The 24,261-nt window shown below is 37.7% G+C and overlaps 1 protein-coding gene across 1 annotated transcript in view; it reads right to left on the reverse strand.

Moving 5' to 3' along the window:
* Positions 1-24,261, reverse strand: part of LOC142030669 (gamma-aminobutyric acid receptor subunit pi-like) — a 49,837-nt gene that overhangs the window by 19,849 nt on the left and 5,727 nt on the right. Inside the window, exons 2-6 of the mRNA XM_075026944.1 lie at positions 21,655-21,743; positions 14,374-14,477; positions 4,915-4,982; positions 3,291-3,508; positions 2,392-2,474 (exon numbers count right to left, since the gene is read on the reverse strand). Of these exons, the coding sequence (XP_074883045.1) occupies positions 2,392-2,474; positions 3,291-3,508; positions 4,915-4,982; positions 14,374-14,477; positions 21,655-21,710 (529 nt within the window). The 5' untranslated portion in view covers positions 21,711-21,743. The remainder of the gene's footprint in view (positions 1-2,391; positions 2,475-3,290; positions 3,509-4,914; positions 4,983-14,373; positions 14,478-21,654; positions 21,744-24,261) is intronic.

Genomic DNA, 24,261 nt, shown 5'->3' on the forward strand with positions numbered 1-24,261 from the left:
CGAGCAGCTAATGTCAACAGGGTTAACTACAGGAATAGTAAATTTGGGATTAAACATTCATAACGCCTAATACAAATGAGCTGCTTTACCTTTCTGTTGCTAATTTTAATTTCCCCTGATTGTCAAGCACAAGTTAAGTGCCTTCACATGGCTCTTCACTGAATAAATGCTAAAGGACAAGTTCAAAAAGGAAATAAAATTTCAGAGATGGGCCCAAAACATGAATATGTATTTGGACTGGAGGCCCGGGGGTGCAGGCAGGGGCACGGAGGAAGAGAAAAAAAGCCCTCAGCCCAGTACGACTGAACGGTGGTGTCCCCTACCACACGGCAGAGAGCACGAACTCCCCGGCAGCACCTACCGACACAGGAGCCCTCCAAGTCCCCAAATGTCACATCTGCCAAACCAACAGAGACTCAGAGTGGCAACTCTCTGTCTCCGAACATGCCTGTACTACCTTCTAAAGTGTTGCAACGACAGGGGAGGAAAAAAAATAATAGACATTTTGTCTGAAATGTATTTTGCTGTGTAGAAAGTAGAAGTCAATTAGTGTTATTAACTAGTAACAGCAGAACAGCATGTTGTAAAAGCCACTAGGTACGCTTTACTGTGTAAAGCCATTACTTGGTAGTATCATGTCATGTTTGTCTTTACATTAGTGATCACCTGATATAAGGCCTAACACTTTGTTTCAGCTCCAATATTTGCTATATACTTTACATTTTATTTATAAATGTCAGTATTTGTGTTGATGTGTATGCATGGTTGCATTCACAATTCTTAATTCCAGGTAATGGTATTTGCAAGCAGTATTCTAGGATGATGTCATTATTCATCTATATATTGAAATAGCTTATCTCACGAGGGAACAAACACCACTTCCAGTGTATCCAAACGAAAGTATTACAGCACACTGAAGAAAAAGGGCCACAGCTAAAGGCACACTCTTTCCTTTTACATTTATTGTTTCTAGCTGTTTGCCTTAAAACTAAACACCAGTGTCATGGGAGCATTTGTGAGGACATTACTATCTTTTTCCCTTGGACAGAAGACACTTGTGTGCTGTTGAAAAAGCAGATGGAATCATTCTGAAAAATGCTTATTTTTAATTATATAGGGAATTTTCCTTTTTTTTAATGCTGTCAAGCAGATTTAAGTTCCTATGGGACATATATTTCATTCTGGAACTAGAGAAAATATTAAATGACTCATTTACATGACTCATTAGGCAATGCTGCTGATGTAAATCCATATGCACTGAGTTACCAATATGCTTTTTCAAAGGAAAATAAATTAGAGATAAATCCAAATTCTAATTCAAATCACTATTAGTTAAACAGATCTTATAAAACTGCTGATTCTAGAGGGACTCCTGTGTGAGGAAGGTTTTGGGGTTGATCCTCTTTGTGGTTCTGTCTAAAATGAAACTTTGCAGCAATATTCTAATCGGTCATTACCAACAGGAGATAAAGAACACACACATCTGAAACGGTAAAGAATAAAACTTGATGAGTACTGAAAAACCTTCCAAAAGATTTTGGATAGGTCTTGATGTATATTTGAACATATATTTTCATCCTTCAGGACTAGCACCCTTTTACATTATTCCATTGAAAAATATTTTGCTAGAGTCTTATCATATGAATAATAGCAAAGAAGTTAACTATAAACATGCACATTCTGGTATTGGCAAAGCACCCATGCCTACAAAGTAGTAGAGAGAATATTTTAATGAAAATTATGAGGACATTGATTGATAAAATGAGAACCTATAAAGGTACATTTAGTCTTGGTCCATCAACGGATGGCATGTTTTCCGAGGGCTGTGGCATAGAGACAATTAAGTCATAGAAGGATCTGTATATATCCATCTCAGAACAGAACTGTCTAAACAGTTACCTTTTTTCAGTATGAAGACAGTAAATTAATTAAATATGAACTCTATGCCTTACAAATAAGCCTTATTCTAATTTTTTTCTTTCCTAAAAGAATTGTGCCTCGGGGTGGAGGGAATACTTGCTATGTGAAAGAGGAAGAAAAAAAAAAAAATGTTCCCGGCTGTGCTGGAAAATGTCTGCTCACAGAACTCCCCCTGAAGACCAACAGAATAACTGCAGGATGTGCTGCAAAACCAAGCCTATGATAATCTGAGATTTTGTTTAATCATTAATAGCATGGCAGCATTTCAGTACTGCCATGCTTTTTTCAATGATGCCTCGTGCATTCATCTTTGTATACAGATACTATTGTAATTCATCAAGGACTGGTCACATACTGCCCCTTGGCTGCTTTAAAATTCCAGCCTCTTTGATAATAATATCTAGCAGCCCTTAAAGAAGATCAGAAATATTTTTCTAATTATATAAAAATAATAAGGATTAAGTGTCTTACAGCTTTCCAGTTGCAAAGTACACATCTGCTTATCCATTGGATATTTAGTCAGATCCATGCTGCATGCAACAGTTGTGGTGATCCTTAAAAAAAAAAAAGTATTACTCATTATTAAGGGGATAAAATTGTCATCAGTAAAAATAATAATAAGCCATGTATCCTTCTTGAACTAATATCTGCAGGCAAATATCTATTGCAAGGAAAAAAATCTAGTATTTGCCGTTATTTAATGTGGAAGAGTAATAGCATCCCAAACCACTCCAGAATAGCTGAGTTCAGTTCCAGCCTAAAAAGGGCACCCCCTGCTCCCTTCTCACTTACAGAGCGCATTTTTCCTTTGTTGATATTATGCAATACATTTTACAATTTTGTAATATTTATCAAAATCTATTATAAAGGATAATCTTCAATAAATAATGCAAATCAATCATCACAGCTTGCTTTCCTCTGTAATGACTTCATTGCAAAACAACTGGAATGGCAAAATGCAATTCCTGTATTTGGTCTACATGAAAGCAAAAGGGTCTACTCAGGGAAGAAAGTGAGACCTATTATTAAATTTAAGAATTTAATCATGTTGGTCAATCATACTAGAATCATAGAATCATTTAGGTTGGAAAAGACCTTTAAGATCGACTCCGACTGTCAACCATGCCCACTAAACCATGTCCTGAAGTGCCTTGTATATGCGCTTTTTTAATACCTCCAGGGACGGTGACTCAACCACTTCCCTGGGCAGCCTGTTCCAATGCCTGACATTGTTACATATTCATAACACTACAAGACCATGCGTATTCTGCTTTTACAAATAGAAGTTTCTTAAGCACAAAATCGTGCTAACCTAGAAGGTTTAAAATGCAGGTAGAAGCCAAATAGGCTGGTATGTGTTATATACATACCGTAGAGCATACAAGACTGTTCCATTAGGGTATATTCTTATAAGACGATTCTCAACAGTGACATCGTGAAGAAAAGACTTTTTTGAATCAACTATGAAGGTATCCGGTACCCAAAGCATTTCCACAAGCCGACCATCCAAGCTTAAACTCTTATTACCATCGAAACAGAGTCTCTCATCAGTCCATCGCTGCCTTAGAAATATGGTAGCTGTGTAGTCCTGAAAGAGAAAAAATAAAATTATCATACAGAGCAAGCCTATATTATATTCTGTTTTACAAAAGTATATGGAAACAGCTGTTGGGCACAAATAACCTATGACTTTCCACGCCCCATTCTTAAATGCTGGCACTCCAATAGCAGTTGTGCTGGCTCTTGTACTGCCAAATTTTCCAGTGCTTGATGTGAGCTTGACATCATTAAGAAATATTATCTTGAGCAGATTTTGTTCTTACAGTCATTGGAATTTTACAGTAAAAGCTGATGGCCTAAGTCTGGGGCTATAAATCAGTTGAAGTCATCAGAGTTTTGTAAGCAGATAATCTGGCTCTGTAAATCTTTAAATTTTAGCATGATCTATATAAGTGGTTGCAAACACCACTTTGTTCACATAAACTACTAAATAATGCATTTTTTTTAGAAAATTTTGGGAAAAGTTGTATAAATTCAGGTAGAAAAAAACCAGAAGTTAGTGAAATAGGAAGGAATCATCATCTTTTAGCACAATTTATCCTTTCAGCATCACAAGGGAAACAGTGGTGCCAAATTTATCAAGACCTTGAATATAGCCTTGTAGTCTTACATTAAAATCACACTATTTCTTAGCACCTTTTTAATCAGCTTTTGGGTTTATAGTGTGTTTTTATCAGTATGATAAGTTCATCTTAAGTTCTGACCTTACTTTCCCCTTTCTACATACTAGTTCTTACTAAGTACAGAGGGATTCTAATATTCAACTTCTGTGGAAGCCTGAGTAGTGAAATGGTGAGGTACTTTTATATACATAACACTTTTTTTTTTTAGATATTTATATGTGTACACATTTTTATATATATACATGCACACAAATATTTTCTAATATTGAATATCTGATTAATGAATTTTTCCTTTTATTTCTATGTACCAACAGAGGGTCTTTAATTAGAAAAGTATACTCCACTTCATCGTTTTTTCAAAAATAAAATTAAACAAATGTAATGAAACACAGCTGGGATAAATTAATGTGTGACAGTAACAGCAAAAGAGAAAAATAACATGAGTTCAGCTGTGTCTAATCACAAAGAAAGGGAGTGGCTTCAAAGTCACATGAATACAACTTTAATTTTCTGAAATGCATAAAGATTTAGGCATTTCATCTGGAAAATAAATACCAGTCTACATGCCCTTCGTCAAGATTAATAGTCAGTAGCAAATTTCTGTTTGCATCTGTGAGAGGTGTGATTTGCAGCCGCACTTCTATAAGTATAGTGCTATAGCCACTATCCGTAGTAAAAAATAAAATTCCATCTCCTAACACACATTGACTGCACAAGGAGAAAAGCCTCAAAGTCACACTGCCAGCAGCTGTAAACACAAGACATTAGCTTATCAACAAGCAAATGAAAGAGACTGCAAAAGCTACAATACCATATTTATTTCTGATATTGTATCAATGCTTGCAATATCCAGACTCATTCCAACTGACACAGGACCATCTGCAAAAAAGAGAAAGTCACAATCTAGCACAAAGTTCTTTAATACTCAGTGTTCAGCAGAACAGGCTACAAAATCTTCAACAATAGGATCCATTTTTTTCTAAACATTTAGTAGCTTTTTCAAAAGGAAATATTCCTCAAACTTAGATCATGAATGAATTTTAACAATTTCATAACCAAAAGATAATGCTTCTAGACTAACAGTATCTTAGTTTTAACAAACATGTTTTATTTCCTAAATATTTCCTGGTTTATATGAATTTTCTTTTTCTCCCCCCCCCCCAAAAAAAAGTGCTGGGAAAAATATTGCACAACAAGGTGCGGAAGGTACAATCCCCATGGCACATCACACCCTCCTGCTCCAAGGTGCAGAGCAGTGGAAAGAATCTTCCAGTTGCAACATCTGGTCCATCAGATGTTAGTGAACTAAGGAGTTGCACCTGGCAATGTCACATGGTTAATATCCAGATGGGACAGCTGAGTGACTTCATTCACTGCCTATTTAAGAATATATTGTTTGTATTGTGTCACTGCATTTTACTGTCTTGCTTTTGACCATTAGCAGTTCACTTGATTTAAATACTTGCATTTGTAAAGGAAAACTCATCATCTTGTTCTTCTTTTAATATTTAATATCAGCTGAAGGTTTATTCAGTGTGATTAAATACCTTAGCTAAGTAGTTGTCATTGTAATGTTAGTATGCTCAGACTCTTGTTTCCTTGTGAATGTGCATTTCACAGTGTCAGAAGGAAGATCACCAGCTGTGCATTTTAAAATGCAGAATTTGTGCAGAGCTTTCATGGAAACATGACATTATTCCTGGTTGAATATGTGCAGCAGAATAATTAACAGAGTACATGTACAAGGAAATACATATTAAATAAGCGCATCTTTTCAAGCAATTGAGAAGCAGAGAATGCAGTACTGAGAAATGCAGAAATACCTTAGATAAGATCTATGTAGCTGTTAGTGCCAGTATATCGCAGGCACACCGCTGAAACCCCCTCTTGGCTCCTTGTAATGTATTATGTACATAGCTCTTATACGGCCCCAGATGGCATCTAGAGGAAGATGGGGTCCTACTCTACCCCACTGAGTAACACTAGAGAAAAAAATGCATCATTCCAAGCAGTATAAGTGTATTAGTATTTTTATTTTTTCCTCAAACAATTTCCATTTGTAATGCAGGTGTTAAAGTTGTTAAACATCTGGCACTCCAGAAAGAATCTACAAATGCTTTGTTCTGGACTCAGTTGAAAGTTCAAATATAAAGCTCCAGCCAGACTGTAGGCTTGCAGCATCCCCTGATGGTAATCTAAGTGTTTATTATATACTATAAATCATACATAGGGATTAGAAGAAATTGTTCATCTATCGGAAGAAAGCTTTGGAGGTTGAATTTGGAACAAAATTATTTGACTGAAAAGTTCTCAGACCATTGACAGCTTGTTCTTCTGTTTCTTCCCATTCTTTTCACATTTTGATACTCCAAGAATACATTTATGTTTTGTCCCTCCAGGGTTAAAAACTTGACCCTCTAGGAAACTCAGCCCAACCTTCTAGGGTGCAGCAGCAGAGTTAATTCATACTTATGCTTACCATTGTACTATATCATTATTATAGGTACAATATTGCCAGCCTCAAAAGATGCTGGACCCTCAAAACCCATTAAATTTAAAAATGGGTGCTTCATAATCCATTTTCTAATTTTTTTAAAGTCTTCCTACAGATTCCCATGTATGACTGTAACAGAACATATTATTGCAAAGTGTCACACAAGAATTTGGGGGCAACTTCATCATGGAAGGCATATGCTTAATGGACCACCCTAAGGAGATGAGAATGCAGTGTTCAGCTGGCTACGTGGGAATTGTGGCTGGGAATAATCAGACTTTTTCCTATTACATCATATTTTATTGGTAAGAACAATACTTGATCCTTGAAGTAAAGGGGATACCTATTAGGGGAAAGGTTCTTTAGCAGCATTTCAGTATCACCAGTGCTATTGTTACATTTCTGAGAAGAAAAGCTGACTTTCTAGAAAGACTACTGAAATTAAATTAGGTTTAATTTTTCTGGAATCACAGGAACAGGACTTCATACATCTCTTCCTTCCTTCTTTCCTGTTGCTGTAATTTTCAAAATATTATTGAGTAACCCAGCAGAACTGTAGTGTTGGGTGACTCCCAACCACCCGAAGACATGTAGCTTAGGTTAAGAGGTACTTCAAGCTCAAACTGGTTGTCCTAGCACAGACCTGCCATGTGGTTCAAGTGCTAAGGAGTGGTAGTGTAGTCAGGACAAAACCATCCTGCTCTGTCAGCCCTGACAGTCTCCACAACCCAAGTGCTTGTGCTGTGCAGCCAGCCTGTCAAGCCAGACACTCAGGAAAACTCAGCAGAAAATTACATCCCCTCAGATACAGCAACATGCCAGCGAAGAGTTGGGGGGGGGGGGGGGGGGGGGGGGGGGCATAAAATATGGAAGGGGTCTTTATTAACACAATACAAGCTGCTGAGAATAGCTTTGCCTTAACAGTTAATTAAATCAGAACAATATTAATAGTTAAATGCTAATTTCTTTTTTTTTGTGTATGAGGCTAAATACAATTTATGGTGCCTTACTAAGTAAGCAAAGTATTAATAGCAGAATGAGTCTTCCCGTAATTATCCACCAGGGTTTCCCCTGAACTTCCTCTGAAAGGGCTCCTGTTGACAGTGCCAAAAACGGGGCTGTAGACCAGATGAGGCAGTCAGTTCCTACATTTCCTTATGTTTGGCAGGAATTGCCTGTATAGTGACAACTTCAGAAGAAATCTACCGATCTTCAGAAGAAAACTAAAGTCACTCTGTCCTGCATCAATGAAGGGAATCTTCAAAACATAGCAAAGAAATGCCAAAGGGTGTGCCTTGTTACAGCAATGGGGGCACAATCTAACATACATTTTTACTTAAATTTATGTACAAAGACTGTTACTTTATGTACTTTACAGATATTCACAGTAATCCCACATGGGAAAGGAGCCAGAAGAGTGGCAGATAGAATACCTAAAAATTAAGTTTGGATCACTGCAACGATCACAGTCTGTTAAACTTTGTACCAACAAAGTAAGCTACCAGTGTGTCACATATGTATTTGTAACTCTGAAGACCTACTAAAGTCAATCGGCACTATCGGGAACTGCCAGTGCTGAGCTGTTAGTACTAGCTTTTTTCATCTAGTTTAAGAAAACTTAAAACAATTCTGACATTCAGAAATATCTCAAAAAGTATGGCTTTTTGAAAGAACACCTCATCCTTGCAACAATACTGGATAAAATACTATGCAACTCTAACAGAATTGGAAGGAAAAGTATCACTAGAACAATTTATTATAGTTTTATGAAAAACTGTTTTTGTCTGCCTGATGGCCAACTTTGCTTTATTTTAGAGTATTATGGGGCTTTTAGATAAAAAGTGATACATTACACTCGGATTTTTTTTGATGCATTTAACTTCCCACCACAAGACATCTTTCTTAATAAATATATGTTACATGAGGAGGCTGGACAGATTAAGATAGGCCTTCTGACAGATCTCAACTGTAATCTTTGATACAAAGACATCAGAAGACCGACCCATTTCTAGCAGGAATCAGCTTCAATCCTGTTTGTTTGCATCAATGATCTTTACAGTGATGTAGCTTCACTAGTACAGTTTGTGGACAAGACAAAAATTGGTGGGGACTGTAATAACAGCTTGTTACTTCATTTGTCAGAAAAACATATTTTAATACAGGCAAATGCAAGCAATTAATGTGAGGACAAGTAATGCAGGCAGTATGTACAGGATGGGAAACTATCTTGGCAAGCAGTGCCTTTGAGAAGGATTTAGAGGTTGTCACAGATAATCATTTCAACATGATCTTTCCATATTATGCTTTGGCAGAAACACTATTGCAACGGGGAGCAACACACAGAATTAAGTTATCTTGCAATCTAGACTGCATTGGCAAGACTGTTATGAGATTACTGTGACAAGATTTGTTTTCCACATTTGGAAAAAAAATATGTGCAAACAGCAGACAGAGTTCAATTGAGAGAGAGAAATATTCCAAAAAGACAAAAAAACTCTGGAAGCTTTATCAAAGCTTGTAATGTGAAAATTAAGGAACAGCATTTGCTCACCTCCTCAAAGAAAAGGCAGAAAGGTGACTTGCCCAATGTCAGTAAGCGCATGGAAAACGTATCTAGTAGCAAGTTGTACACATTCTCTGACAACATAAAGCAAGATCCCAGTTTATGGAAGCTAGAGACAACATGAAACCTCAAATATTTTTTTTTTTTTCCTAACTGAACTTAATCACTGTTCATCATCCAGGGTGTCTAGAGCTCAGCATTTAGGGGTGGGGGGCGAGGGGTGAGGAGAAACACAAAACTGTCCTACATGCAGGAAGCTGGGTTTGGTGGCAATGGTAGTCTCACAGTGTCTCTTATTTCCATGGGAAAGGAAGGAAAATCTATATTACTATCTGTATGCTGAAGTTTACAGTTTTGCACCAAGTCATTGATTTATTCAATCACAATTTTAAGGATTCAGTAGGGATTCAAAAGATATTTTTTTCCAATATACAACTGGCCATACATATTCTGGGCTTTTTGCCTTTCTCAGAAGGATTAGATGTTGACTAATTGGTATATAAAATAGTCTTTAGATGATGATTATTTGGTATTTCCTTCTTGTACCCTGTGAACTTGTCTCACTAAATCAAAGGCTCTTAGACATGGCTAACATTCTGATATCTCCTGGTCTCTTTTACGGGTAAACTGTAAACTTCTGAAGACTAAAATGCCTTTATCTAATTAAACTCATAGAACTTAATATAAACAACATTTGGGGAAAAAAAAAAAAAATTGATGTCCACAGAAGGTTGGGCTCAATTTAATTTGCTTTCTTGATTTTAAACCTTAAGGCCATGAAATGTTTTACTCATTACAAAGCTAAGGAAAATAATCTTTTAGATGTGGTTTAGAATAACTGATTTAAGCATGACACTTCTCTATACCACTTGAAAGCAGCTTCCATATTCAAATGTACTTAGCTATGACCTTTTCCTAGTCTCTCTCTTTTTAATTAGAACACTTAAATTATCACATTCAATCACAGAACAAAATCTATTTGTATAAAATTATTTACAAGATTTTATGCATCCCTTAACAGCTCTATGAACCTGATCCAAGGCTCACTGAAGTCAGCAGGAATTGCTATTAATTCAGAGAGATTTGGCACAGCACCTAAAGTTATAAAATTGGTCCACACAGTATCAGCAGAAAACCTGGTGTTGAAATCAGCTTGTATTGCTGAGATAAAGTGCCAGGGTTATGTAGCACATTTAAGGGAAATAACTGTGCATTTTTAAATCTCTTATGTCAGCTTTTCTGTGGAAGACTTTCGCATTATCTGAAAGTCTAGGATGCATATTATTACATTAAGGGGTGCTATCTACTAACACTAGTGTAGGAGTATTTCATATTCCAGTCCAAAGAACAGCTAAAATCATTCTAGATTAGGTAATTTTTTAGTTCACTAATGGAACTTCCTGGGTCTTTCTGTTCAGTTTACTAAGACTTGCTTGATGAACCAGCTCAAAGAGGGACATTAAAATGCTATAGTTAAGGGAAGAGAACATTCTTAATAGTAACATTTAGATGAGGGCACAGCCAAGTAACCAGTCCAGGTGGGATTCCTCTGTACTAAACACTGTGTAAAAGTACCCCCATAATTTGATAACTGGTACATGCCACCCACCATAGACAAACATAAAACATTCAGTCAATTTTACTTGTCTGCAAACCTTTGCCATATTAAGACCGTCTTCAATTAATCTAACTAGTGATTGGAATGACAGTCTGTATTGGTCACAAGTGGCAGTGTTTGGGTAGCAAGGGTCTGGAGGGGTGACCTGTGGGGGAGGAGTTGACTAAAGTAAAGTGAGATTAATCCAGGCTTAAAATCTAGAAACCTATTAGTTCCAATCCATACAAGGAGAGGAGAAGAAAGTTTTTATGTTGTTATGCACAGTCATTGGATTCAAATGAAAAATACTTTCATAATCCCCTCGTTAATAACACTAGCTGAGTTGTATCCACTTAAGTAATTCCCAGTCATCTACCAGTCCCAGTACAAGAACCAAAAGCAAATAGGTAAATTGAGGGCTTATTAAACTAAGAACTTAGGAGCTGCCATAAAATTTCCTTGACTAGTAAATATTTCTGCTTCTCCTGGCTTTAGGAAAAAGGAACCTTCATTTTATGACCATTTGTTTATATCTAATGCTTTCTTTTGGGGACTAAAAAAACATTTTGCTAAATATTAAGGAATTCAGTGTCACTGATTTTGTAATAGTATGATTGTATCTTGGCAGCAAGCATCACCAAAAATCCCCATTTCCTGCCTAAAGAAAAATTTCAAGGACAAATAACTCTGAAAGGACTTTGAATTACATTACACTAAAATTCAAGCTGACCTCTGCCCCTCTCACACTTGATAAAAATCACATTTCAGTGTTCCATTTTGACAAGCTAACATTAAGCTCAAAGCACTGTAGATGCCAACAAATACCATCTAGTTTTACGACAAATTTCTTCGTGCATATCTAACTGACCACACAAACACAAATATGCACACTTTTGAAAGCAAAGAAATCTTGGCAAAAAAAAAAAGGACAAGTGTCTTAAACAGGCTGACTGTAGGATATTATTTTTTTTATATTTCTGCATGTCAACATACACATACTAGGTTTGCATTTTATGCGAATCCCTTCCTGCACTTCCGACAGCAAACATAGATCTTGGGATTAATACACATACACATCCTTTTCTGTTCGTGTTTCTAGAGTAAATCAGCACCAATAGGTTGGCACAATTAGAACTGTGCAGGCTTTTATAGTAGCTGATAATCTCCACTAGTACCAGAATACCCCAGTTTATGTTCTTATCATGCATTTGTTCATTAGCCTACTCAAGTCTAACCAGAACTTTGATCTTATGTTCCATTTTTGATTCATCAGCCTCTTACTATTAACATGCAAATATCATACCAAAGAAATTAATTTGGGGAGATAAGGAGGGTAAAAGCAAGTCATAGAAGAGGTATAAATGACTAAATTAATACTTTGCCTTCATCAGCTATTTAGCAGGTGTGCTGTAGCCATTGATATAATTCTGAGTAAAGCCAGTTATACTGAAATCTTTCTCACAAAGAACAGATACAAGGTACACCAGCTACAGGCAGGTAATATCCATAGAAATAAGGAAAATATTACTTGGAACAAAGCTAGGATAGTTGTGGTCACACAGATCAGTATAATCCACTGATTTTTTAAGCTGAGAATTCAGGTGGTTTACTAGCTCTGCTTCTGAGAAAAAGCAATAGCTTCTCCTGGACCTGAATCTCATCCAAGATGCAGCCCACCTTGCCAGTAACAGAGAGGCATCAGGGCTGGGCAGATACCACTCCCCACCCCAGGCATACATGCCTCTATCACATGGAAAATGATCCCAAATAATCCTTCAGAAAGCTACAGGTCCAAAAATCAGGATGAATACTTCCTCAGTCATCCCAACCTAACTTAATCCCACAAAAAAGTCATTTCTCACAAAACCACGAACACTGCATTTAGAAATGGCATCAATAAAACGTATTTTTCAGAGTCTCACCCCATTTCTTCAGCAGTAGGGCTAATATAGATATATCAAAAATTTTAGACACAGTGTTTGCGTGCTTGAGCTATGGTGAGCATATGCAGCGATGCTGGCAGTGTCTGGGAGTGTTAGACTGGCTCTGCATATGACAGATTTGATCTGGGCTTGAGCTCCTATGAGATTTCCAGGCAAACACAGAAAGTCCTTAGCATCCCTCTGAACAAAGTTCCCAGGCAGAAAAAGAGCTGTAGCCTTGCTGCATTACAGCAGCTGAGATAAAAAATTGGCCCACACCAGGAAAGGTCAATTCATAACTTAAAGAAGTGCTTTACTGTTGGTCTTTACTATCATAGGATTTTGCAATGCAATTCTGTTTGCTGTCTACCAAAGCACATCCATCCTGATAATGCTAGGACTAGAGATATGTTGGCACTAAGTAATGAATGAAATATATTAATGGCCACTAAATATGTATTTTCCATTATGCATCATCTCCAATGATAAGGGGTTAGTTTATTTATTAGCATTACTTTTATTTTGCTGAAAATCTTCTTAGGCCATGTAAATACTTTTAGCAGTAGTATCAGCAGCTGAGACAATTACAATAAAACCAAACAGATTAAATAGTTTTCCCTTTCTCCTAAACCTAAAATCCAGATCTATCTTAATATTTTTATGAAATTGATTCAGAAATTGCACATGGTATGGAATGCCCTTATTGAACAGGCTGATAGTCTCACCAAGTATTTGGATGGCAAGAGGAAACAGTAGGGTCTGAAAAATAATTAGTCAATAATTTTTAAGCAGGATATAAAGGGATATAAAAGTCTTCATTTGAAACCTCTAACCTTTCTGAATATTTAACTTAAGAACTATTGCCTAGCATTCACTCTGCAAGTTTATCTTCTGACAGCCACGCGGTACTGAGTATCTTTTCAACATGGAGAGGTTTTTTCACAGTTCTGCAGTTACTGCAGGCAGAGATCTTCACCCCATCTCATGACTCTTCAGTATTTCTGATACATGCAATAGCCTGATTCAAGCAAGGAAGATGTTTGTCACTCAGATTTCACGTACCTAACGCTGACTGCACTGCAGGGCAGTAAAATCAGCCTTATGACAGTAAACTATGTGGGTCTTCCAACCTGGTGACTGTGGCCTTCTGACACAGGGAACTGACATTTTATATTCATTTTGCCTCACAGTTCTGCAGTGAGCCAGTTCAGTGGCCTTTAAGACCCAAGACAAGAAGCATTTTTCAAATATTCTCTTGCAATCTTATCGTAGATGCACATAATACTTGGTATAGTATCAAGATTTGCTTGTGCTTTTATGACCAGTTTGACAAATAAAGCTTTCTTATCTTTCATCAAAATTTTTTGTAGTTATTATTTAGGAAATTATGCATTTAAATAGGTAAGGTATTACAGTTTATTCCACTGAGGACGCATGAACATTGATAGCCAAGTTTCTAACAGAGTCTGGAAGCTTTGCTTGTGAATGCCTGGAATATATAAGTTTCACCTTGGGCCACAAAAGCTATTATACTCTATCTTATTATATCATAGTACATCATGTATAATCCGATCAGTCACTGTCAAGCATTGGAGAAAAAAAAGTACAGTGAAAAAACATTTGCGCTCATTGCTGAGTTTCAGACACTACATTATGTTATGGCTCAATCTTATTAAAACAGCTTTTCTACTTACTATCAAAAAAGGGACGTAGATACTTGTTGTAACCTTTTATTACTTTTTGTATAGTTGGAGGTAGAATTTCACCTTTTGCTTCAGCTTCAGGAATTTGTATTGACCTAAAAAAATGAAAAAAGTGAGGATATTTTAAAAGAGCATCATCAGTTACAGCAGAGACGACATTCCAGGAAAATGCTGTATTAGTTTAAAGGTTACTGATGATTACTGTTCACCAGATAACATATCATGAAACATTTGTATGTTTGCATTTCACAGCACTATAAAAAATAACATTCTAGAAAAATACCAGATTTTATAATCTCTATTAGTCTTATTTAAAAAAAACCACTTTTATATCTTAAAGCCTATTGTTTCTTTAAAGTCTATCATTTCTTAACACCTCACCTGAAAAAACAGTTCAGTCTAATAACTTTCTCTGTAAATAAGGCACTATTGTTATAATCTAGTAATGTGGGAGGGGTATTGATTGTTTATTTCAGCATTTAAAATTAAGCTTCTTTTTACATAATGAAATACATTCAGTTTAGCTCCCAGAGAGAGACAGAAACCAGCACCAGAGGTTAGTACATAAAAACACTTTTAAAATCCTGTTTTTACAACGTAATTTTTCACCAGGTTACAGAAATACTCCTGTTGGGCAAAATCAGTGAAGTATAATGAAAATGTAAACCCCTCCTTTGTTCAGAAACAGCTACAAATACGATCTACAGAAATCAAGTATCAATAAGCAATCATAATCCCCCATTTTTGCCCTGGGCGTCCCTACAATAGCCTCAGTGGGAAAATGAGTGAAGGAACTAGGGAAAACACATACCTGAATTACAATTCTTTACTCAGATCATATTAGGATTCATTTTTATATACTCCCCTTCACCTTTTATAGGTCTTGATGGTTAGCAGCTGTGGGAGGGACACCTGGAGCCATTAAGGGCTGTTACACTGCAAGTACCAGTCCCATAGCAAAAGATATCATAGTTTTACTCTTAATTTCTGCCTAACCCCTAAGGTGAGCACCCCAACAGCGCGAGCAGGGTGTGCTCAGCCATCACAGATTCAGGCTGTGCTCTTCATAAATCAAAACACAAGTGGGACTGACTGCTTGTTGCCAATGATTTGAGAAAAGTGGGGGTATGACTTTTCTTTAATTACAAAAGTGAGAAGCAGGTAATTGATTGACTCAAGGAAGCCCAGCTGGCTGCAAGCAGAGCCATTATCTCTGCTGATGGAAAGCAGCCACCTATATATTCACCAGGAGAGGGTCTCTAAGTTTCTTACCCCCCTGTGAACTGACTGGTTGTTAAGAGTGATCAGCTCTATCCCTTAGCTCTCCTACAACCAGGTACAAGAGCTGTAGTAGCTCAGTGCTGGGGAGAAGGAGGTAAGTAAGTACAAATTGAGGGCTAAGGGAGCACTGGTGTTTTGTGGTTTTTCTTAGTCTTGCCAAGTCCTTGCTGATTTTTTTTTTTTCTTCCCCATTTCTCCCAGAAGCTGATCCTGAAAACTCTGCTTGCCCTTCCTAATGATTTTTCTGGGCCTCCTGTAGCTTTCCAAACCTTGCTCCTTTGATTTTAATTTTACTATGTTTCTGAGAGAGCTTGAGCTGTTCTGTCAGGAAACTGTGGTTTTCATCCACTAGGGATAATCTAGCATCTTAGATTGGCAAAACTTAAATGCTAAAATGATCTCACTTAATGCACATGGCCAAATCACACTGTGGTTTTAGATGTGATGTCCGCTGCCTTGAAGTGCTGCTATTGCTGTGTAATTTTTCTGTTCACCAGATCTTATTCCCACATAAGTAGCTGGTTTTCATTAGCAGTCTTGTAGCTCATATAGCTTAGATACTTGAATGATCCTATTTATTTCCCTTATTTTGTCCCTGGTTTTTATTTCTTTTTTGCTAGAGATCTATGTTATTACTTAATGTTAAGTGTGGTCTTGAGTAATGCCAGCATTGAAATAGGGAATGTTTCTCCTGTAAGTTGTGTCCTAAAGAAACAAGCATAATCACGTTGAGTTGACATGTGAATATAAATAAAAAGGCCAGCTTCATGTTGCACAAAAGTGTTGGAATTGGGAATGTACTTGAATTTAATTCTTTTCTTAAATACTGTACTTGCAATATATATTTCTGCTCTTGTAATTTACATATAGTTTTATCTAAGTTTTCAGTGAGCTGCATGAGTTTAGTTTCACAGCTTTACTGGATTGTTCTTGAATAACTTTCACATATTGTGAAACAATAAAGGAAAACTTTTCCCTCTTCCGCTGCAAGGGTATAATATTATTCTGCTGATCAGTATGCAATTGCAGAGTGGTCTGCTGTGTTATCATTGACAGCTATTTTCTGAAATATATCTTAAATATTTGGGATTATTGTATAGAAGTCATTTCCTTAAATCACCTGTAGTGCCCTTTGAGGCAATTCTTGATTTCCCTCATTAATACATGATGTGTAGACTCATGTCTTTGATTTTTATGGTTAAGTAAGAACTATTGTGTGGAGGGTTGACTCTGGCTGGATGCCAGGTGCCCACCAAAGCTGTTTTATCACTCCCCCTCCTCAGCTGGACAGGGGAAGAGGAAAATATAACAAAGAGCTTGTGGGTTGAGATAAGGACAGGAGAGATCACTCACCAATTACTGTCATTGGCAAAACAGACTCAGCTTGGGGAAAATTAACTCACTTTATTACAAATCAACCAGAGTAGGGTAATGAGAAATAAAACCGAATCTCAGAACACCTTCCCTCCACCCCTCCCTTCCTCCTGGGCACAACTTCATTCCCAGATTCTCTACCAACCCCCTCAGTGGCACAGAGGGACAGGGATGGGGGTTATGGTCAGTTCATCACATGTTATTTTCTGCCACTTCATCCTCCTCAGGGGCAGGACTCATCACACTCTTCCCCGGCTCCAGTGTGGGGTCCCACCCACGGGAGGCAGTCCTCCACAAACTTCTCCAACGTGGGTCCTTCCCACGGGCTGCAGTTCTTCACGAACTGCTCCAGCATGGGTCCCTTCCACAGGGTGCAGTCCTTCAGGAGCACACTGCTCCAGCGTGGGTCCCCCACAGGGTCACAAGTCCTGCCAGAAAACCTGCTCCGTGGGCTCTTCTCCACAGATCCGCAGGTCTTGCCAGGAGCCTGCTCCAGCGTGGGGTTCCCACGGGGTCACAGCCTCCTTCAGGAACCCACTTGCTCCGGCGTGGGGTCCTCCACGGGCTGCAGGTGGAGATCTGCTCCCCCGTGGACCTCCCTGGGCTGCAGGGGGACAGCCTGCCTCACCAGGGTCTTCCCCACGGGCTGCAGGGGAATCTCTGCTCCGGCACCTGGAGCATCTCCTCCCCCTCCTTCGTCACTGACCTCTGGGGGTCTGCAGGGTTGTTTCTCTTACATGTTCTCACTCCTCTCTCCGGCTGCCATTTCTGTGCCCCCTGCAACTTTTTTCCCTGTCTTAAATCTGTTATCACAGAGGCATTACCACTATTGCTAATTGGCTCGGCCTTGGCCAGCGGCGGGTCCGTCTCAGAGCTGGCTGGTGTTGGCTCTGTCGAACACAGGGGAAGCTTCCAGCAGCTTCTTACAGAAGCCACCCCTGTAACACACACACACCCACCCACTACCAAAACATTGCCACACAAAGCCAAAACATATTGGCATGGGAAAGCTGTTGTGCAGTAATTGAGGCTGTGAATTAATGGGGCACTGTCCCTTGTGTGCTATTTTGCCATACAATCTTTGAGAAGTTGTATCCTAGTGAGCCAATGTATGTGAGGAACCTGATGCCTCCTAAAGGTGAGTGTGTGGTGTTACCATCCTGGTAACTTTGGGGATACTCAGAAGCGGTCTGCAAGTGTTGAAAGGCAAGGAACCTACAGATGTTACATGCCCTAAGTGGTTTTGTTTATCTACGTTTTAAGGGAGGATGCTCTGTTACTTTAAAGTGCTCTTAAATTGATGTGCCCCATTCATCACTAAGCAAGAGTGTGCTCACAGCTGCACGCATTCCTCTATTCTGTCATATAGCCTTATGCAGGGATCATGAAGGATAAAAGTAAAAGCTGAGACTTGTTCCCCTTATGCATGTACATCTGCATCTAAGCTTCTCTTTTACCCAGAATTTGAGTTGTTATATTTAACTAGCTGCCTATGTTTTAGTTTCTCCATTTTCTTAATGTATTTGAAATATATTGGCATGCATCTAAGTATGGAATTGCCTTGAAACAGCTGTTCCAGCCACTGAGGGGAGAGAATAGGCTTTTATTAGAGAAAACTGAATATATATATATTTATCTGACAACCAGGAAGATCTATCTGTTCTGGGCTGTCAATGTATAATACATGTTTTAACTCTTCAGGTTCAATGACCCATGCTTGCTTTTATAAAAGCTAAATTATAATTATTTAATTTCCTTAGTTATTCTTATGGCTCAAACTTAGTATTTTTACAGGCTAGGCTAAACCTGGAAGGTATAACAACTCTTGTTATTTAAGATACTTTCAAGTTAGTGTTTTAACACAATTGGGTAACCAGAGGGGGAAAAGGGAACATCTGCCCTGAACAGGAGTATATATCACTGCTTAAAACAAAAGTACAGTCTAGACACATGTATGGGAATATTTTTCCTGGCTATTTTTTGTCAGAAGTTATGTATCATGAAAGAGGCAGAAACACTTTAGAACTGAGAGAAGGGAGAAACAAAATGCCAAACACAGTCTGAGCAAGCTTTTGAAACACCCCCCTCAGGAAAAGCTGGGGGGAAAAAAAAAGCTTTTTTCAGGCAATCCACTGACAGGTGAAGGGTTTCTAGATGCAAACAAAGGTAGTACTTCTGGTTTCATACCTGATGTGCTCAAGGATACGAGCTTTTGTATGGTCTTTGTAGATAAACTCCAGCAGAATCACCTACAACACTGATTAATTCTCTGCTTCAAAACAGCCAGTACTGTCACAGGTTTTTGGTTAATTGGTGAGGCTGAAGCACTAGCATTACATTACCACTTACCAGATACAGGAACAAATAAATAATGCAAGTGCTCTTAAACTCAGCCAAAAAAAAACCAAAAAAAAAAACCAACAACAACAACAAAAAAAACCAACAACAAAAAACCACAGAATTTTCTGCATTTCTGACCCTATAAACACAGGCTATCATTCTTTAATTTGAAAACACCGTTCCGGAAGTAAATGGGAGCCTTTCTTGGGATCGAATAGTATCTATTTACTTAAGCTGATTCCTGATAATGATTTGAAGTGTAAATTCTACTGATTACTCTGATAAATTTGCCTCAATTTTTTCACTTCTACTCTTAAAAATATTTCTGGGAAAGTGGCTATCCAGGCATCGCCCTGGATATAGATTTTATTATGTGTGTCTATGATGTGATCATAATGTAATTTGATGTCAAGTGCTGAAAGTGAAGTTAAGAGATGTCAATCAGAAAGGGAGGACTAGAAGGTAAGGTGGAGTCTGATAGCCTGGTGTGACACTGTTAGCACGTGCACTGTGACAGATCCTGTCCTCTGTATACGATAGGAAAGATGAAGCTCTGGCTGACTCTAAACTTAAGGGGGGGGCAGCAGGGGGACTAGTTTTGGTTTTTTTGATGGGGTTTTTTTGATTATAAAGTACTCAGTAGAGGAAACTCTCTTCATGCACCAGCCAGAGCTTATACAAGTGGGTTATCTAAGGGGCCACTTCGGGAGCAATCCTGGCCCTTGCTTCAGTCCTTGGATATTGCTTAGAAATATTTCTCTCTTTCAGTGTGAAGCTGAAGAGTTTTTGTTTTAAACAGCACTTTGACCCAACCTCCCTGATTTGTGCACTGGAAAAGGCATTTTGAGTACCTAAGCATCATCTTGGCTGTGAGCTAGCCAAGGGGCAGAGCTGCTCCTCAGCCCATGTTTGGATTTGGGTACAACACGATGGGATCAGCTCAATGCTGTGCACTTGTGTCCAAGCTAAACAGGTGCTGTACATGCACATAACTCCCATGGATACTATACAGCGATTAACTGTCTGTGCTTCTGGATACTCTTAGCCACATGAAGCTGTAAGAGAGGATTCACAAGGTCTACCTGATAATAATGAAGGCAATTATATACTACAGGCTGCACATCTCAGGGAATTTTGCTTCCTTGTTACTTAGATGCTTCTGAAATTTTGTTGGTCTCTTAGCAGTGTTTTATTACTGCAAAGCTATGAATCATCTGGTGATTATAGTGTGGCGAGTCACAGCTGACAAGGAAGGAAGGTGGAATTAGAGCAGGTGTGTGTTCTGGACAAAGATCTCTTTATAGCACTGGAGAAGGTGGTGGAGATAAATATTTTAAACTCTCTTTCAGGGGACTGTTCCACCTGCCCTCACAACCAAGCGGAGGCTTTATCTAAACATGTGTTTGCACACCCACTTGAACTAAAGCTCAGGCAGAATCTTGAGGAATTTACTGGGAGACCAAATAGGTTAGGCAATTCTGTACAGAGAATTGGCTAAGACACTTTAAGTATTTCAGTTAAAGGTAGTAGTGACAATGTTTAACCTGTCCATGCCTGCATTGTCTTATTAGAATTACTTAAAGAATAATTTTTTCCCCATTTTTGCAGAAGGAATATATTTTAAGTGCTCCATTTCTATCTTAAGTTTTTTTTGCTATGGCAACTGCAGTGTTAGGATTACTTGTACACAGAAGGGATCAGTTTCACTTTCCAGCCTAACACAACTCGGCTTTCTGAAAGACTTCACGATTTCATCAACAGAGAATAGGAAGACAATGTTTTAACCAGGTAATTCTTTTTAAGACAGTCTCCTTTAGTAATTAATGCACAATGATGACTTTACTACCTCAAGCTTATAGTACATCTAGGTGGACTGTGTGCTTCTGTCCTTGGGCAAGGTACTATGCTCCAGGCAAGGACCATGTGCCCTTCTAAATTTGCTAAGCATCTGATATGATATTCACTCTCTCTTCACAATAATCCTTCGTTTGAAGGATTATTTGCTTAAGTTAAATTCCTTTCTTTTTTCCCTCCCATCAGACTTCTCAGTTAAAACTGTAACTCAAGGCAGCTGAGATGATTTGTGAAGGAGTTCAGTCCTGTATTTCTGTTATTAATATCCAGGTTGGTTAATCTTTTTAAAAGGCAAGATTCAACTGTCAAGTAGATTTGGCTTTGTTACCTGGTCAGATATATTTCTAATTATGTAAATGGATTATAAACCAAATGATATTATTATACATTGAAGAAATAATATTCTTAGAAAATATTTCTTACCTACACAGCATCAATAGAAAAAGGGCTCTGAGACTGCAGCATTTAAGACAGCACATTGTTAGGTGTGGTCTCAAAAGTTCTTGCAGTTCCTAACAAAAAAGTGCAGAGGTAATGTTTTACGACACATTTGCATTTCAAATATACAAATTTCACAAGGTTTTCAACACTGAAGATATTGTATCTTGAATAGGTGCTGCTATAAATGTATTTGTAAATACCTACAACAGTAAAAAAAACTCAAAACTTAAAAAAAGACATGGTGTCAGCAATAATTTAACTTAACAATAGAAGTTCCATTCCAGTATACTACACCTGCTTCATTTTTGCATCTGTCCTTTAAATATTAGGAAAAGTAATTGTTTTGAAAAATAATGTAATCATGTGCAGGAAAATCATAAACACCGAGTTTTGTCTCTGCTACTCACGCTTGTAAATGAGTGCATCCATGGCATATCAGTGCACTCCTCTGAATGGAAAATACACTACCCCGTCTTAGAGCACAGAGCTGTTTAAGAGCAACATCTCTGCTTGCTCTATGATATCTTTGGTAAGCTTTTTGTTAATGAGGAAAATTGAAATTATATGTTTCTACCTCCAGCTATTAAAAAAAGATCCTGTGACTATATAAATAATCCTGTATAACCATCCACATTCATCAAAATGTTTGGCTGAGGCAAGATGTTTTCTTCTGAATGGGATTTCTTTGCTTTTGTCAGTATGATTCACATCCATAATGGTTATTTCAAGTAATCTGTCAGCTCTGTAATCCATTTCTGGATGAAGGGAGTATCAATCAATAGTTTAATGCAGTCATGCAACAGATTTGAAATTCATGGACTGTGCAAGCTTTTGCTATATTTCATCAAAGCACTGAAATCTTATTTGTAAGACTTGCTTCAAAACTTAAAAAAAAAAAACCTACATGACAGGAATAACTACCCAGAATCTGCAAGACAACTGTTAAATGTTAATAAATACAAATATCTGTTGCAGGTTTTAGGAAGGGACTATCAGACAATACTATTTTCAATATTCAGAATGAATTTTGCAGGAGTCTTTCACTTTAATTTCACAATAAATTATTAACAGTAAAGAATTTGAAGCTTCACAACTTGAAGCTTTGTTTCACAATCCTTTAGTGACCAAAACAAAAGGCTAGCAAACTTTTTTTACCCCAAAGCAATTTTTCTTTCAGTCTATAGCTCTAGTAAAAGCAACACTAGTGGTATTTACTTAAATTAATGCAGTGTGAATGGTATCTGACTTGTATGTAACTGGTGAAGTGACAAAATAAGTTGTTAATGTCTCCAAAAAAAAATGAAAGCCATTTCAATGGCTTTTTAAACAAGCAAAAATTCTCAGCATCTTGGATACTTTAAGCATACACCAGCCTGGTAAATATTAATGTCAAAATAAATCATATACTCCTACTGACTTCCACAGAAAATCATGCATGAGACATTAAAAGAGCCTGTAATAGGAAGATACAGCACAAATGAGCAGATGGTGTTGTCAGAACATTGTTCTCTAAATGTTGATTCTCTAACACTCCTGGTGCATGTCGTGGGATCTCTTTTGCGTATCTCATTTTGGGTTTGGATGGACACATTCTACATTTACTATCTTTATCTCACAGGCAAATACGCTAAAAATAAGTATTATCTTTCTGGTTTCCCAGAAAACCTCTTACCGACTTTATAAGTACTTCATAAAGCTTCTTTTATATTTAGCTTTTGAATTGCTACTATGAGCTCCTAATGTGTCTGAAGATCCTTTATAAACAGATTAAGGAAACCTATGGATATTTCTGTACTTATTTGGTTTTAGTTTTTACAGTACTGAAGATCAAAATGAATGGGTTGATTACTAATCTCTTTCTAAAGCAACTGGTCTACCTTCAGACCTTAACCAACAACCAATTTAGCAATTTTATGGGGGGATGGCATGGAGAATTTTAGTCTTTAATACATAAAAGTTCAAATCCATTCTATGGTACGGGGATTTATTTTGTATGCTGGGAAAGTGAGAGCATGGAAATAATAGGAAGGAGAGGATCTTTTATATCTCTATAAGAAATACTAATCAAGAGATCTAATTGCCTTGTCAGCTGGCAGCCCATCACTGCAAAGGGACACTGCATGCCAGCCAAGGAGTAGAATTGGGTAGCTATGGAAGTCTTAAGCAGTTTCACAGATAATACTTAAGCTGCATATATAAATTACTGCTGCATGTGCATACACGCTTGCATGCACACACACGTTTCTCTGCTGGCTGTTTTTTATGGGCCTTACTGAGCTGGTTTGTTCCATTGAAAAGCCTGCCTCTTGGCATGTTTGCACATCTGGACCTTTCCTCTGTCATGCATTTCTTTATCAAATGCTATACACTCACAGTAGGATTCCTTCCCGCATATGTTGACCTTAACTATTGGTATTTAAAACTAGTTCAGCAGGACTCATAATATTTTCCTCTTTCCCAGAGCCTAGAAAAATATACATAACCTGTTGTCTGCATTGAATACTGAGCCATTTGGTTTTACCAGACAGACTACATGCTGTCCAGATTATTGTGCATATATTGACACATCTTCATGTTCTAAACATACCA

This window comes from Buteo buteo, chromosome 4, assembly GCF_964188355.1.
Source record: "Buteo buteo chromosome 4, bButBut1.hap1.1, whole genome shotgun sequence".
NCBI lineage: Eukaryota > Metazoa > Chordata > Aves > Accipitriformes > Accipitridae > Buteo > Buteo buteo.